Here is a 15,173-nt window from a genome sequence, read left to right on the forward strand (position 1 = left end):
ATTCACTGGATCCTAAGGCACTCTGTCCCCCCAATTTGGTGCCATCACAGACCCAACGCCCCCAAAACCCAACCCTGAGATCTGGATTGCTCTGCTAGGATCTCAAGACCCCCACAGTTTAATATCAGTTTTTTTCTGCTCCCCAAAAAGTATGAAATGTCTTCTGACAAGTATATATGACAGAAGAGGGGTCATTCAGGGAGAAGCGGGCAAAAACTGAGGAGCTTCTCTCTGGTTCTTACTTCTAGTTTGGTTGCTTCTGTGGAGATCTGCAGAGGTGGCTCCTGACTGGCTGTCTTCTGAGGTGGTGCTAAAGGCTGGATTGATTAGGCCTGGCTCATCTGTCATTAAGGCGATGGTGGCAGAAGCAGAGAGCTCAGGGCCAAGGGCAGCTACAGTTAAAGGGGCATTAGAATCGGGAGATCCATCCTGCGAACGCCGTTTTCGTTCCTTGGTAAGGCCGTAATGAGATGCTCCTTTACACCTAAACAAAGGAGGGAAAGAGAAACATCATGTTGTGAAAACTGTTCAGATCTACTTGAGGCAAATGGAGACAGACAATAGTGTTTGGGGGTTCTTTTTTTTTTTAATGAGGCGAAATTCACAAAAACTGTTTGACCAGAAACAACATAGGACAGAAAAAAGAAAAGATGACTCTATCTTACCATGTTCAGTTTTCTGAGCAGACTGTTAGCTTTCCTCATATTAAGTTAACAATAACAAGGCCCAGCAGTTAACATGAATTCATTTTATTAAACAATAAATTAGACTGGACAGTGAGCAACACTATGAAAAGATTTTTGGCATGTCATGTTTCCCCAGAACTAAATAGGAGAGGGAAGGGGAAGGGGACATCTAATCATAATGGATTAAGTTATTAATTCACGTGAAAAGTCTACTTTTTGATGAAGAGCCCCATTCTAGCAACACAGGCCTGTTTGTGGCTGCAGTTCCACTGCATAGGAAACAGAGAGGCAGGTGACTGATCACAACAAAGAACGGAGCCTATAATCAGCTCTTTGTCTTTGGCTAATGAAAGAGGGCAGTGTGAGGCACGAAAGCTTGTCTATGTCAGCTTACGTTTGGGGAAAGAAAAAGCCACACACATAGGAGGCTGCTGGGCTCGACACCATGACAAACAGTGTCTGTCATAGCAGCCGTCACTTTGCGAGTGCCGTTGCATCTGCCTTCCAGATTCAGTGTTCCCACCGCCTTTGCAAAAGGCTTTCCCATAAGCTCACTGAAACAGGCCTTCCTTGTTGATCCACCTGCCTCTTAGTGAGAGTTGGGATGCTTCGGAGGGTCATAGGTTTAGGCCTGGTAACAAAAGTCTCTCCCATGTAGGCTCCCCACCTGCCCTCTGGTCATATATGTTCATTTTCAAGCTCCCTAGCTCAGTCGGCAGAGCATGAGACTCTTAATCCCAGGGCTGTAGGTTTCAGCCCTGCGTTGGGTGAAAGATTCTTGCATTGCAGGGGCTTGGACTAGATGGCCCTCCAACTCTATGATTCTATGGCAAGAAAAGCAACTCTATGATTCCAAGAAAAGCAAGAAGGCAGACAATGCAGGGGCACCATTTAAGGAGGGACAAAGGGACAGTCCCTCTTCCCCCAGTCACATGCATTATTCCCAAGCACACCTATGTTAGGGTATAGTTCCGTTCCACTTTAAAAGGGTCAGGCATGACTGTTGTGTATCACATGCCTGTTTACATCCAGCACAGTCTGCTGGGAACTTCCGTTGTACAGTGGTACCTCGGGTTACATACGCTTCAGGTTATATTTGCTTCAGGTTACACACTTTGCTAAGCCAGAAATAGTGCTTCAGGTTAAGAACTTTGCTTCAGGATGAGAACAGAAATTGTGCTCCGGCGGCGGCAGGAGGCCCCATTAGCTAAAGTGGTGCTTCAGGTTAAGAACAGTTTCAGGTTAAGAACGGACCTCCAGAACGAATTAAGTACATAACCCAAGGTATGTTGCTTTTGCTTACTGCTGTTTTGCCAGAGACAAAGGGATGCAGACATGTTTTCCTTTGTTCCTGAACTATGCTAAATAAAGTGCTGTACAAATATGCTTGCACATCTCTCTGTCCGCCTCTTCTGCTGTGAGGTGATTTACACACTCTGCTGTCAGAGCGTGCATGGGTCTCTAAACGTATCTGGGGCTCGTGTCGCTGTTTGATGCTGTTCCGAGGGAGACCGGCTGCCGGCCGGTGGCTGGAGCCAGCTGGGGGCCTGTCTGTCTTCCCAGCAGTATCCCAACAACCAACACATCTGGTTATTATGAAAAATACACATGAATACACAGGCGTACACACACACAACATATTCTCTTTTTTAAATTTAGTGCAAGGACGTAAGAAGAGCCTGCTGGATCAGGCCTACTTAGTCCAGCATCCTGTTCACACTGCAGCCAACCAGCTGCCCGTGGGAAGCTCCCACGCAAAAGCCAAGTGCAAGAGTACTCTCTGCGCCTGTGGTTTCCAGTAATTGGCAACATGCTGCCTCCAACTGTGAAGCAAAGCATAGTCATCTTCCTGGATAGCCTTATCTTCAATGAATTTGTATATCCTCTTTCAAAGCCATATAAGTTAATAGGCATCCCTGCCTCCCATGGGAGTGATCTCCATAGTATAACTATTTATTTTATTTCATAAAATTCATACACCGCTTGATTGTGACAAACAAACACCCTCAGAGCTCCCTGGGAAAAGGGACCACTCGGGGAATTGCAGCTGGAAGAGACGACTGGAAGAACTCCACAAGATTCTGAGACAGGAAAGTGAACGGTCATAGCTACACAACTTAAAGGTAAAGGTAAAGGGACCCCTGACCATTAGGTCTAGTCTTGGCCGACTCTGGGGTTGCGGCGCTCACCTCGCTTTATTGGCCGAGGGAGCCGGCGTACAGCTTCCGGGTCATGTGGCCAGCATGACTAAGCCGCTTCTGGCGAACCAGAGCAGTGCACGGAAATGCCGTTTACCTTCCTGCTGGAGTGGTACCTATTTATCTACTTGCACTTTGACGTGCTTTCGAACTGCTAGGTTGGCAGGAGCAGGGACCGAGCAACGGGAGCTCACCCCGTCATGGGGATTCGAACTGCCGACCTTCTGATCGGCAAGTACTAGGCTCTGTGGTTTAATAGAGCGTGAACGGTCATAGCTACACAACTTGCAACTCACCAATTCAGAGGCTGAGTCTGCAAAGAGATAGTGACATGGCTCAGAAGACCCGGAATTTAAACAAATATTATTCAAATGCGTACACACACAGTCATTTTCACAGCTTACTGTTACATGGAAGCAATCCTCTATGGCAAAAAAAATCTCTCTTGCTCATGCATGCGCACACGGTTTTCGCACTCTGAGAACTGCCTGACTGCCTCACCACGAGGAGCATTCAAGATGAATTGAATCCTTAATGAGAGTCGCACAATAACCATAAAAACCAGGCCACTCTGAGGAAATTGCCTGTCACTTATCTCCAGAACCAACCTCATTCTGCCACTGCAAAGGTTCAAAACATGCTCCTGCTTGCAATGAATTCCGTTTTTTAATCAGTCTCTAATGGGCTTGCCCCACTTTCTGTTATTGTTCTCTTTTCTGTTATTGTTCTCTTGGCTAAGGTTAGCCAATGACTTTCATACAAATGTCCTCTGTGAAGGAACTCCTGAAACAGCGGTAGCCCTTAATAAGACAATGCTGCTTTAATGTATGGAATGCATGCCAGCGAACTGCCTAATGAAGAGTGCTTTCTGCCGTGCTGCTCCCTAGCTGAACTTGTTCCTCCCCGTTCTGTTTCTGCCCAGCCACTTCTTTCTTTGCCTTTCAGGGCTGGCTCACACCTAAGCTCCATGGCAGCTGCTTCCAAATGTCCACTCCACCACTTAAATTAGTAGCACCACTTTTGAAGGATGCTCCTACAAGCATCTGTCACTGACACATGAAAAGGTGTTTTCACTAGGAGTTGCTGGGCAAGACACACTATACCTTAACTGAAGTCTCTCCATCTAAAGCACTGACTTATATTTACTTTGTAACATTTACAGGATTGTTGTGTGGATTACAACTAAAGAATGCATGCACAACACTTTGAACATAGCAAAGTGCTATACAAATGTTAAGTAGAATGATTATGATGTTTTTCCTAGTCAAGACCCACTGCACTTATTTTGAAAGTAACTTTAGACTAAATGTTGGTGACAACTCTCATGTACACCATATGTAAAGTAAAGGGACCCCTGACCGTCAGGTCCAGTCGTGACCGACTCTGGGGTTGCGGCGCTCATCTTGCTTTATTGGCCGAGGGAGCTGGTGTACAGCTTCCGGGTCATCTGGCCAGCATGACCAAGCCGCTTCTGGAGAACCAGAGCAGCGCATGGAAACACCATTTACCTTCCCGCCAGAGTGGTACCTATTTATCTACTTGCACTTTGACGTACTTTCAAACTGCTAGGTTGGCAGGAGCAGGGACCGAGCAACGGGAGCTCACCCCGTTGCAGGGATTCGAACTGCTGACCTTCTGATCGGCAAGTCTGAGGCTCTGTGGTTTAACCCACAGCACCACCCACGTCCCTACACCATATGTAAGCCACTGCAAATAACGACTATTTTGTTGTGTATTTATATGGTGGGAAGCCCCAGGAACATGCATTACTCCTTTCAGACAAACATATGTATCTCAAACGTCTAACACTATCTGCCACAGCAGCTACTGCTGCCTTTCAGAGACTACTTATGCTGACACTGCTTAGATAAAAGAAAACAGGATTAAGCCAACAAATTCCTCTCTTAAAAAGAACAGTGGTGCATGGCTAAGTTTGATCACATTGGAACAGTTCCTGCTTAATTTCCATATGGCTTAATTGTCTGCCTTCCAAAACAGGCCATTAAGAAACAACTTAATGACACTGCTAATAATATTTCTGCTACTGAACAGCATCACCTCTCTGACAGTGCCCATCAACAGCTTTTATTTGTCCTTGGTTCAAAAGGAAGCTCATTCAGATGCTGCAAACCAGTACTACCTGGAATGGTGGTCCACAGACTGGTGGTGATCTGCAAACCATCAGCTGCTGGTCATCAACAAGTCCACTACAGTTCAGGTTGGGTGGGATGCTTCAGGGATCAAATATGGTATTGGTCTCTGGCACATGGGGTGGGAAGAAATGGTTGATGCATCACATCAGATAGTTTGAGAAGGACCTCCTTTGGCAGCGTTCCCACATGAGTGCAGCCATATGGTAGACATAACGCCTGACCAGACATGATCCCAATGATGTTGTGTCCCCAACAGCTATTTGCCTGGCCATGGGCCTATTTATTACCTGCCACATTTGTGTGAAGCAGCTTGGGTCATCAGTTGCTGCTGCTTGGTGCACAGGTAAGAAAGCATTTATGTCCTTGGTTCGAGCTGTTTGGTCCCTAGCAGGTTCCTCATTTTGCTTCCCCCAAAGTGAATTGTAAATAGATAGGGAGGAATGCTGTCATTCTGATGCTGGTGTGTGTGTGGGGGGGGTCCTATCTCAGCTGAAGAGCCCCATCAACGGATCATGTGGTCTCCAATTCAAGCTCCGCAACATGAAAAAAGCTTTATATGCATCACCTCAGCAATCCACACAAACCTATAAGGTAGGCCAGTGATATTATCCCTGTAGTGTGAGGAAAAAGGCATGTGTAAACTGGAAGGACAGATCCTGAAGCTGAGGCTCCAATACATTGGCCACCTCATGAGAAGAGAAGACTCCCTGGAAAAGACCCTGATGTTGGGAAAGATTGAGGGCACAAGAAGAAGGGGACGACAGAGGACGAGATGGTTGGACAGTGTTCTCGAAGCTACCAGCATGAGTTTGACCAAACTGCGGGAGGCAGTGGAAGACAGGAGTGCCTGGTGTGCTCTGGTCCAGGGGGTCACGAAGAGTCAGACGCGACTAAACAACTAAACAACAAAGAGCTAGAACTTCCCTGCTTATTTTCTACTACACAGCACCAACCTTTGCCCCAGCAAGATGTTGTTTGTGACCGATAGCAGAGGGATTGTGCCCTACTCCTGCAACAGCTAAGGATATGCGATTATGCCTGCAAAGCCTCCTGTATTCTCAGTCAATGCACCACAGGCTACAGGCCAAAGGGATGGATGCCAAAAGGCTCAATCATCTTTACTTAAAAAAACAAAGCAAGAGAGGGTGTGCCTGTTTGTCCCATGAAGATAATATTGCTATAGTTATTATGAAGTATTAAAAAATAAGAAACTGGAACAAATGCTCTTAAAATGCATGGCTGTTTCACAGTACATTGCCAATATAATCTGAAAGCTTCTAATGTCTTGCTTGATTGGGCATGAATCTGTGTTATTCTACAATCCCTTGGGTAGGGTGGGAAACGGAACCATTTCTTAGGGGGTGGGGAGCCAAACTTTAAATCCAAACAATTTAGATCAAAACTCAGAGAAATTGTGCAACTAGCTTCTCATATCCAGCAAAGCTTTATATCCAGTCGACAACATGTAGATTTTGGAAAGTTCTTAATTTTGGTGGGAGGATGGGAGGATACCCCTTTTTCAAACAACATATTTCAAGCTGTACAGAAAGGACTGTCAAAAGCAGTTTGCAGGGCCAAATGTGGAAAAGGTAAATGGTGAAAATAGAGTATCACTATGTTTGCAGAAGGTATTCAGTACAGCAAAAAGAACTCTGTGTTGTGGCTTGGGACGGAACATGTCACCACTGATGCTGCCACAACCATAACCCCAGACTTAACAGCATCTCCACCAACCAATCACTATCTATTGATCTAGTTTATCATAGAATCATAGAATCATAGAGTTGGAATAGACCACAAGGGCCATCAAGTCCAACCCCCTGCCAAGCAGGAAACACCATCAGAGCACTCCTGACATATGGTTGTCAAGCCTCTGCTTAAAGACCTCCAAAGAAGGAGACTCCACCACACTCCTTGGCAGCAAATTCCACTGTCGAACAGCTCTTACTGTCAGGAAGTTCTTCCTAATGTTTAGGTGGAATCTTCTTTCTTGTAGTTTGGATCCATTGCTCCATGTCCGCTTCTCTGGAGCAGCAGAAAACAACCTTTCTCCCTCCTCTATGTGACATCCTTTTATATATTTGAACATGGCTATCATATCACCCCTTAACCTCCTCTTCTCCAGGCTAAACATGCCCAGCTCCCTTAGCCGTTCCTCATAAGGCATCGTTTCCAGGCCTTTGACCATTTTGGTTGCCCTCCTCTGGACACGTTCCAGTTTGTCAGTGTCCTTCTTGAACTGTGGTGCCCAGAACTGGACACAGTACTCCAGGTGAGGTCTGACCAGAGCAGAATACAGTGGCACTATTACTTCCCTTGATCTAGATACTATACTCCTATTGATGCAGCCCAGAATTGCATTGGCTTTTTTAGCTGACTCCTAGATCCTTTTCACATGTACTGCTCTCAAGCCAGGTGTCCCCCATCTTGTATTTAGACTCAGTACTGAATTCCGTTTAGTGTTATGTGCACAGACCTCAGGCTTGCCTGTTTCCTTGTCCCTCCTTCTCCAGCACAGTTAATTACATTTTATCATTAGTCCAAAAACACCTCCCCCCAATAAAGTGTGGTCAGTCTTAACTACAGTTTACTGAAACACATTAGTCTCAAACTGTGGTTTGTAAAGTCCACTTGTTCCTCTAAACTCTAGTTAAGATTACCCTAAGTGTAGTTTAGGGTTCCAATACAACACTAAACTGTGACTAGCTGAAAGTGGAAGCAAAAGCTTCCAATCCCTTCCTTGCAGCCATGATGCAAGCCCCAGATTCATGAACAAAACACTACACCACTTTTTAGCTATACTTGGCTAGATGGATCTGGTATAAGAAACCTGTGTTCTTGCAAACTGAAATTAGCAAAGATATGCGCCTGTGTTACAGGAGTTACAGAATGAGCTTTAATGATTCTGTGGAAGCCCTTCTTGTACTTAGAAACTATAGCCTATTTTAGGGACAAGCCACTGGTCCATTTAGCTCAATATTGACTACACTGACTGGTAGCGACTCTCCAGAGTACAGACTGGAGTCTGGTCCAACCCCAACCTAGAGATGCCAGAATTAAATCTAGGACCTTTTATGTGCAACGGAGGTACATTTCCCTCCACATTCCTAGCATTTTGTGAGCATCCTGCTAGTATTATACATTCATGCTGAACATTCAAAAACATTGGCATGCCCCTCTGAGCTGTGATGACGTACTCCTTCTTTCTATACTTCCTTTGACATTTCGTGTTAACCTTGCAGTGCTTCTACAAGTTTTGGATTATATCAGGTCCCAATGGGTTTCTTACCATCTAAATGCCATCTAAAACCTCTTAGTTCAGGGATGCCGATTTGGGAAGCATGTGCCAATACACAATTGGGGCAGCAGTGACCACATTTGAAGCATTGAATAGTTTTTAAGTGCCCTGGGCTTGGTTCGAAGCATCTTTTAAAGATTAGGCTCCAGACTTCACTGGCCTCCTGGCTCTAGTTGCTCCGAGATGCTGAGAGAAGCCCCAGGCAGATCACTGCAAACAATTGAACACTGTCTTTACACTTCTGCATTTGACGGAACATGGTGTTAATAGCCTCCCAGAAGTCTGGATTTAGTGACATTTACCTCTGACCTCTGTGACCTTAATACCTCCGACCTTCATCCCCCACTGGCTCTTTTAGGTATCGACATTTCAACGGACAGCACGTCCCAATAGTAATGAGCAGTAAATAACCCACGTTGTCCAAAGAAAGCACATCGAATCCCGTCGTTAACGCGCCTGCAAAGGGTTGGTTAAAAGTTTAAAGATGTAAATCAGTTGCCAAGTTGCCGGTGAGAAGGACGTGAGATGGATGAAGAGGAAATATTGCAAATAAAGGTTTTTAATTAAAAACCAAAAAAAAGGAAGAAAAGACAGACAGTGATTCTCCTGACCTGATCAATTCGCAATCTGACCTCTAGCAACTTGCAAAGAACCTTTTTAAGAACAAAAGTGAATGACAGCATGAGCCTATAACCCTGGCACAGCAGGGGCTCCTTGGTTTAGAAGGAAGAAAATTCTCTCTCTCTCTCTTTCTGTCTGTCTGTCAAGAAACAGTAGATTTCTACTCCAATCTTAGCCACATGACTTGAATGTGGAAGCCTCAGATTAATACCACACACCACATTTGAACAAATTGTTTCTTGCCTTCATGATGCTGTCTGAAACATTTCCTTAATTTTTTTATTTTAAATCATGATTCATGGTTTCCCAAATGTTGCCCAACATGGCTTATTTTCAAACTGAGAACACATGAAAATATCGTCACAGTCCTTCTTGAACTGTAGGCTCACATTGCCAAAGCTGACAGGTCCACGAGTGTCATCTATGAGGGGAGTACACCTGCCTTGAGTGTAGAAGGTCTCCGGCTCAATCCCTGGTGTTCCCAGAGAGGGCTGGATAAAGCTGATGCCTGAAACCTTGGAGAGCCACTGACAGGTGTAGACAATATTGAGATAGGGTGTGACTATGATGAAGCGACTTCCTAGGTTTCCATGATGGTGGGGCAGGAAGAAGGTAGAGAGGGGATGCTGCGAAGGGATGCAGCCGCCATGTTGAGGAGACAGCAGAACGTCTGATTCTCCCATCACCCCACTTCCCTTGAGCTGGAGAGTCTCTGTAGCTTTCCTGCTCAGAAAATGAGAGCGATATCGTCTGTGTCAGTTATTCTGACACACCATACCAACCTAAATATTTTATATTTTCTTTTCTTTACTGGTTTTAGAGAAGTCTCACTGACACAAATATTTGGGGATTTTTCCTTCATTGCCTGGGTAGAAAGTAACCACGTATTGTGTGGCATTCAACTAAGCCTTACTCAGAGGAGACCTGTTGAAATCAATGGTCCTGACTCAGGCGTGTTGATAAATTCCAAGGTGGTCTACCCTGAGTCAAAAGCAGCTGCTTACCACCCATTGTTTCTCTCCACAAACTTTCGCCACTGAGCAGGCAATCCAGAAAATGGACAGCTCTTTACAAATATCCAGGGGGCATTGCTAATGGAGCAACTCAGGGACCCCGATCCTTGGTTCTTCTGCACCTGGACCCAGACTTCCTGCCTCTTCACCTGGCTTTCTAAAAACTTTAATTTAAAATAATATGTTGCTTACAGGGTTGCTTTCCCTCTGAAATTTGCTTCAATTTATCTGGAAATAAATTAGTATGTGCAAATGTTATGCAAATATTGGTCTCAGGCCCCTGACCTGAATTTTTTAAGGACATAGCAATGCCCCTGCATATCTTACTTTTCTTTGAGGAAGCTCAGAGCAGCATACATGGATAACCCTGGCAGTCTCTTATCCAGGCATTGACCAGACTAGAACACACTTCTGTTTCTCAATGTACCCAAATCAAGCTGCCCTAAGGCCATTATATATCTGTTATTCTACTCATGAGTATCCCCAATGGACTGCACACATATTCCAAAGCCATCACCTTTGGATGGGAGTGACTTTCACTCTCATGTCCTGCATCAAGCATCTGATGTGCTGACAGAATGAATGCAGACATATTTAAAACAAATCCTACTTGCTTTCTGTAAGTATAGCTGTAACAGCCTGTCAACACAGATGGCTAATCCTCCCAAAATGACCAGCTTTTAGATATATAATGCTCTTAGATCTATCATAGAAAGCACTATTCCTTATAATGTCCCAGATGGGGAAACTCTGGATTTTTTTTACCCTGAGAATCTTAGCTTTCTCTTTTGAAAAAAACAAAAATAACACACAAGCCACTAGCCCTCATGGTGTCCATTTGCAAACAGCTCCAAAATTCTGACTAAAAACAAGATTGAGCACAGGCTGAAGTCTTTATACCCATGGATATATCTCGTTTCCTTAGACTATTTATTTTTCTTCTCTTCCTTCTAGCATAGATTGGAATAGTTATATTAGCAAGTGTGTGTCTCCCCAATTCCCCAAAGGCTTCACTTTAAAATATGCTTTAACATTTACTTTCCTGCTTCCGCAAATTAAGTTGCAAACTCTCCCACTTCCAGACACAAAAGCAATATAGACACTACAGTACTTCTCTGCAAATTCACTTTCAAACTTGCTATTTCATGCAATGACATACTGCTGTTGGATTTTTCTGTTTGCCATGGGCCTAGCGCAGTGCTATTTTTCTAGAAAAAGAGCTGGAACTCACAATGAACACCTCCCTCATTCTTTTAGAATGGCAATGGCACCCATCAGAGAGGTGCCTGAATTGAGTTTCCCCTGAAAAAATAAAAGCCCTGGCCTAAGTTATCATCTTTCATCCACCAACATTTTCTTCAGTAACTGTTTTCTTTAGGTGTCTTCTGGACTCACAGACAGGAGGCATCTCAGAAGATCACAAAATGTCTGATAACTTTTGCCCCACCAAACAAGGCCAGGATTAGTCCATACAAAAGGTATGTACTTTCTGGGTACTGCGGTGCTATTAACATGATGGACCTATAAGCACCACCTTATATTAGAAGCCTACTAACCTCTACACATATCTACATGCTTCCAGCTACTATCCAGAACACACCACAAAATCCATGGCCTACATCCAAGCTCTAAGGTACAACCCCCTCTGTACTTCTGGTCCATTCAACAGAGATGCACATCTTATGGGTTTCTCAGACCATAACACCCATCCAGTAAAGTAAAGAAGCAGATTAAGTAGGTCAAATTGGTATCCAGAAATTGCATATTACAGGGCAGAATAGTGACAGAACGCCATTTGTTGTCATGTATAGCTCCAATGTATCATTAAGGATCCACAGCCATTTTTGGACATTTCCTTCGCACCGGCTTTGAGTAGCAGGAAAGCCCTCACTTAAACACCCCTAAAAATAAAACTGCTACTCACCAGCAACAACAGGTCACATAACGGAGACACAAAAACAAGGACCAGGTGCTGCAACAGACAGAAATGCCAAATCTATCCCCATATATCAGAGATAAAGGTAAAGGTAAAGGGACTCCTGATTGTTAGGTCCAGTTATGACCGACTCTGGGGTTGCGGCGTTCATCTCGCTTTATTGGCCGAAGGAGCCGGTGTACAGCTTCCGGGTCATGTGGCCAGCATGACTAAGTTGCTTCTGGCGAACCAGAGCAGTGCACGGAAACGCCATTTACCTTCCCGCCAGAACAGTATCTATTTATCTACTTGCACTTTGATGTGCTTTCAAACTGCTAGGTTGGCAGGAGCAGGGACCGAGCAATGGAAGCTCACCCCATCGCGGGGATTCAAACCGCCAACCTTCTGATCAGCAAGTCCTAGACTCTGTGGTTTAACCCACAGCGCCACCCGCGTCCGGCAGGGCTATTTATTCAGCTCTCAGGAACTCAGTTCCGGCACCTCTCAGATGGGCGCCACTGCCATTCTCAGAGAACGAGGGAGGTGTTCATAGTGAGTTCTGGTACCTCTTTTTCTAGAAGAATAGCACTGGGGATAGGGGAATATTTTTCACCCTAATGGCAGCATTTCTTGATGTGTCTTCATGGCCAGTGTGGTGTGGGAGTTGGAGTGCTGGACTAGAACTTGGGAGACCAGGGTTCAAGACCTCACTTGGCCATAAAGTTCACTGGACCAGTCACCACCACCGCCCTCACACGGTTGCTGCGAGGATAACATGGAGAGAAAGGAAATCATGTATGCCACCTTAAGCACCTTGGAGGGAAGGTGGGATATAAACGTAATCATCAGCATCCCCATCTTCCAAGGGGCTGTGGGAAGAGGCTGGTTGGTATTTTCTTGTGAGCGAAATTGAAAAGAAAGAGACTCTCTGCCAATGGGTACTATTTCCTTCCCTAGGAACTGGTGCAGATGACGGAGTGATCTTAGGGCCTATGGGTCTGGTAGATATGCTGTCTACACTAAATAATAATAATAATAATAATAATAATAATAATAATAATAATAATAATAATAATTTGTTATTTATACCCTGCCCATCTGCCTGGGCTTCCCCAGTCACTCTAGGCAGCTTCCAACAAAATATTAAAATACAGTAATGCATCAAACATTAAAAGCTTCCCTAAAGAGGGCTGCCTTCAGATGTCTTCTAAAAGTCTGGTAGTTGTTTTTCTCTTTGACATCTGGTGGGAGGGCATTCCACAGGGCGGGTGCCACAACCGAGAAGGCCCTCTGCTTGGTTCACTGTAACTTGGCTTCTCGCAGTGAGGGAACCGCCAGAAGGCCCTCGGTGCCGGACCTCTTTAAAGGGCCTATCCACACTTCCATTTGCCCACAGCTTTCCCCCGGGGAAACCTGCAGTTTAGCACTAAATCGGAGCAAATGGCAACCGGGTATTCCAGGGACTACTGCTTGCTCCGATTTATTACTATAGAGAAGGCTTTCCAGGAAAAAGCGACAGGGGAAAGGCAAAACCGCTCAGACCCATGCCTAGAAAGCACAGGTGTGGGATGGCATTAGAGCCCTCACTCTAATGCCATGGTTCCCAATGTGGGGCACACGCCCCATAGGAGAGCAATTTGATTTTTAAGGGGGGGGGGGATTTGGAAGCTTCTTTAGACCAAGTAATGGCCTTTTAGGCTTCCTCCACAGGAATAGTTCACTTTTTTTTGAATAATAAGAATTATATGTCACGGGGGTGGGGCACCAGCATTTTAGAGATGCTTAGGTGGGGCATGGCCCAAAAAAGGTTGGGAACCACTGCTCTCATGGTAATTTCGTTGTCCCCGAGAGGGGGCAATGACAATAAAGATTTATTATTATTATTATATTATTATTATCCCAAAGCTTCCTGAGAATCTTAGTTTGATAAGCTGCTAGCTGCTTCTTCAGACTGCTACAGTTCCCAGAATTATCTGGGGTGAGAGAATGAGAGTCAAACCATTTTAAGCCACGGGATATGTTGAGCGAAAACAGGAGGAAAAACAGCATTTCTCCCCCCAATCATGCATTATTTCTCATTTAAACAAAACAAAAGCCATCCGCATAGTCACATGTGGAAAACAGGAGCTATGAAGCATAACTGATGTGTACAAACCACTCTGAAGTGGTAGAAGTGTGCATGCCTGCCAAATGCTATTTTTGTTCCCCTGGCCTTCCATGGCACAGGACACACAAAGCAGACTCCTTCCATTAAGCAGGAATTCTCACCATTGTCTGCAAAGCTCCCCTGATGCTCAGTGGCACTGCATGGCATCCCAGGGTATAGATTTTTAATTGCTTGTCAGCATGTATTTACTGAGCGGCGGAAACATCTCAACAACCAATAGCTGGAGAAACCTGGATGAAAATAAGTTTGCATTAATTGCAAACGAAAAGACACCCCCCAAGAGACTTTTCGTATATTTCAAGGAGTTATTTGATACAGCAGCCATCAAATAACTGACCTGGATATTGAAGATAGATTGCAAAGGATGAAATTTGATGACAGAGAAGCAGGGAGTGAAACATATTCTCAGAATGTGTATCTGGTCTGAATTAGGGTTCATTATTATTTTTTACCAGTAAGTAATTTAGGGTAGCTAGCTTTCCCCCCATGTTTAGGTCATGTATCTCCATGTTATGACTTCTTACAGATATCATAGTGTATAGTGAGTGACCAGCATGTTGATTCAATCACTGACAAACCACATCGTCCAGCTGGAAGAAGGGAGTAAATCCTTGTTTCGTTTCCTCCTAGCTGGGTGGATAAGTGGAATCCCCATGGGAATTAGGGGGAGCTTTGTGCTTGTAAAGTAATAGTAGGTCAAAACCCTTGCAAGGGTTAATGAGGACATCCTGCTTCAAGAACTGTCTGTCTAACAGTAGCAACAAATGTTTGGAAGTCCCCTTGTTGGCGTTATAGCTGAAGAATGGTTAAGTACCGTATTTTTCGTTCTATAGGACGCACTTTTTCCCCTCCAAAAAATAAGGGGAAATGTGTGTGCGTCCTATAGAGCGAATGCAGGCTGCGCCGCTAAGCCCAAAGCCAGAACAGGGAGACGGAGCACTGCGGAGCGCTCCGTCTCGCTGTTCTAGCTTGGGGATTTCTGCGCGCACAGCCTCTCCAGGGCAGCGGGGTGCCTTCACCCCGCTGTCCTGCAGAAGCTAGCAAGGTTGTTCCCAAGCCAGAACAGCGAGGCGGAGGGCTCCGTCTCGCTGTTCTAGCTTGGGGATTTCTGCGCGCACAGCC

General features: G+C 45.0%; 1 protein-coding gene across 5 annotated transcripts in view; it reads right to left on the reverse strand.

Annotated features, from left to right (window-relative positions):
• The window catches only part of LNX1 (ligand of numb-protein X 1), a 121,312-nt gene that overhangs the window by 39,005 nt on the left and 67,134 nt on the right, over positions 1–15,173 (reverse strand). For all 5 annotated transcript variants that reach the window (XM_028744381.2, XM_028744384.2, XM_028744382.2 and 2 more), the window contains one exon: positions 243–484. In XM_028744381.2, the coding sequence (XP_028600214.2) occupies positions 243–484 (242 nt within the window). The remainder of the gene's footprint in view (positions 1–242; positions 485–15,173) is intronic.

Source organism: Podarcis muralis, chromosome 9, assembly GCF_964188315.1.
Source record: "Podarcis muralis chromosome 9, rPodMur119.hap1.1, whole genome shotgun sequence".
In the NCBI taxonomy this organism is placed as follows: domain Eukaryota; kingdom Metazoa; phylum Chordata; class Lepidosauria; order Squamata; family Lacertidae; genus Podarcis; species Podarcis muralis.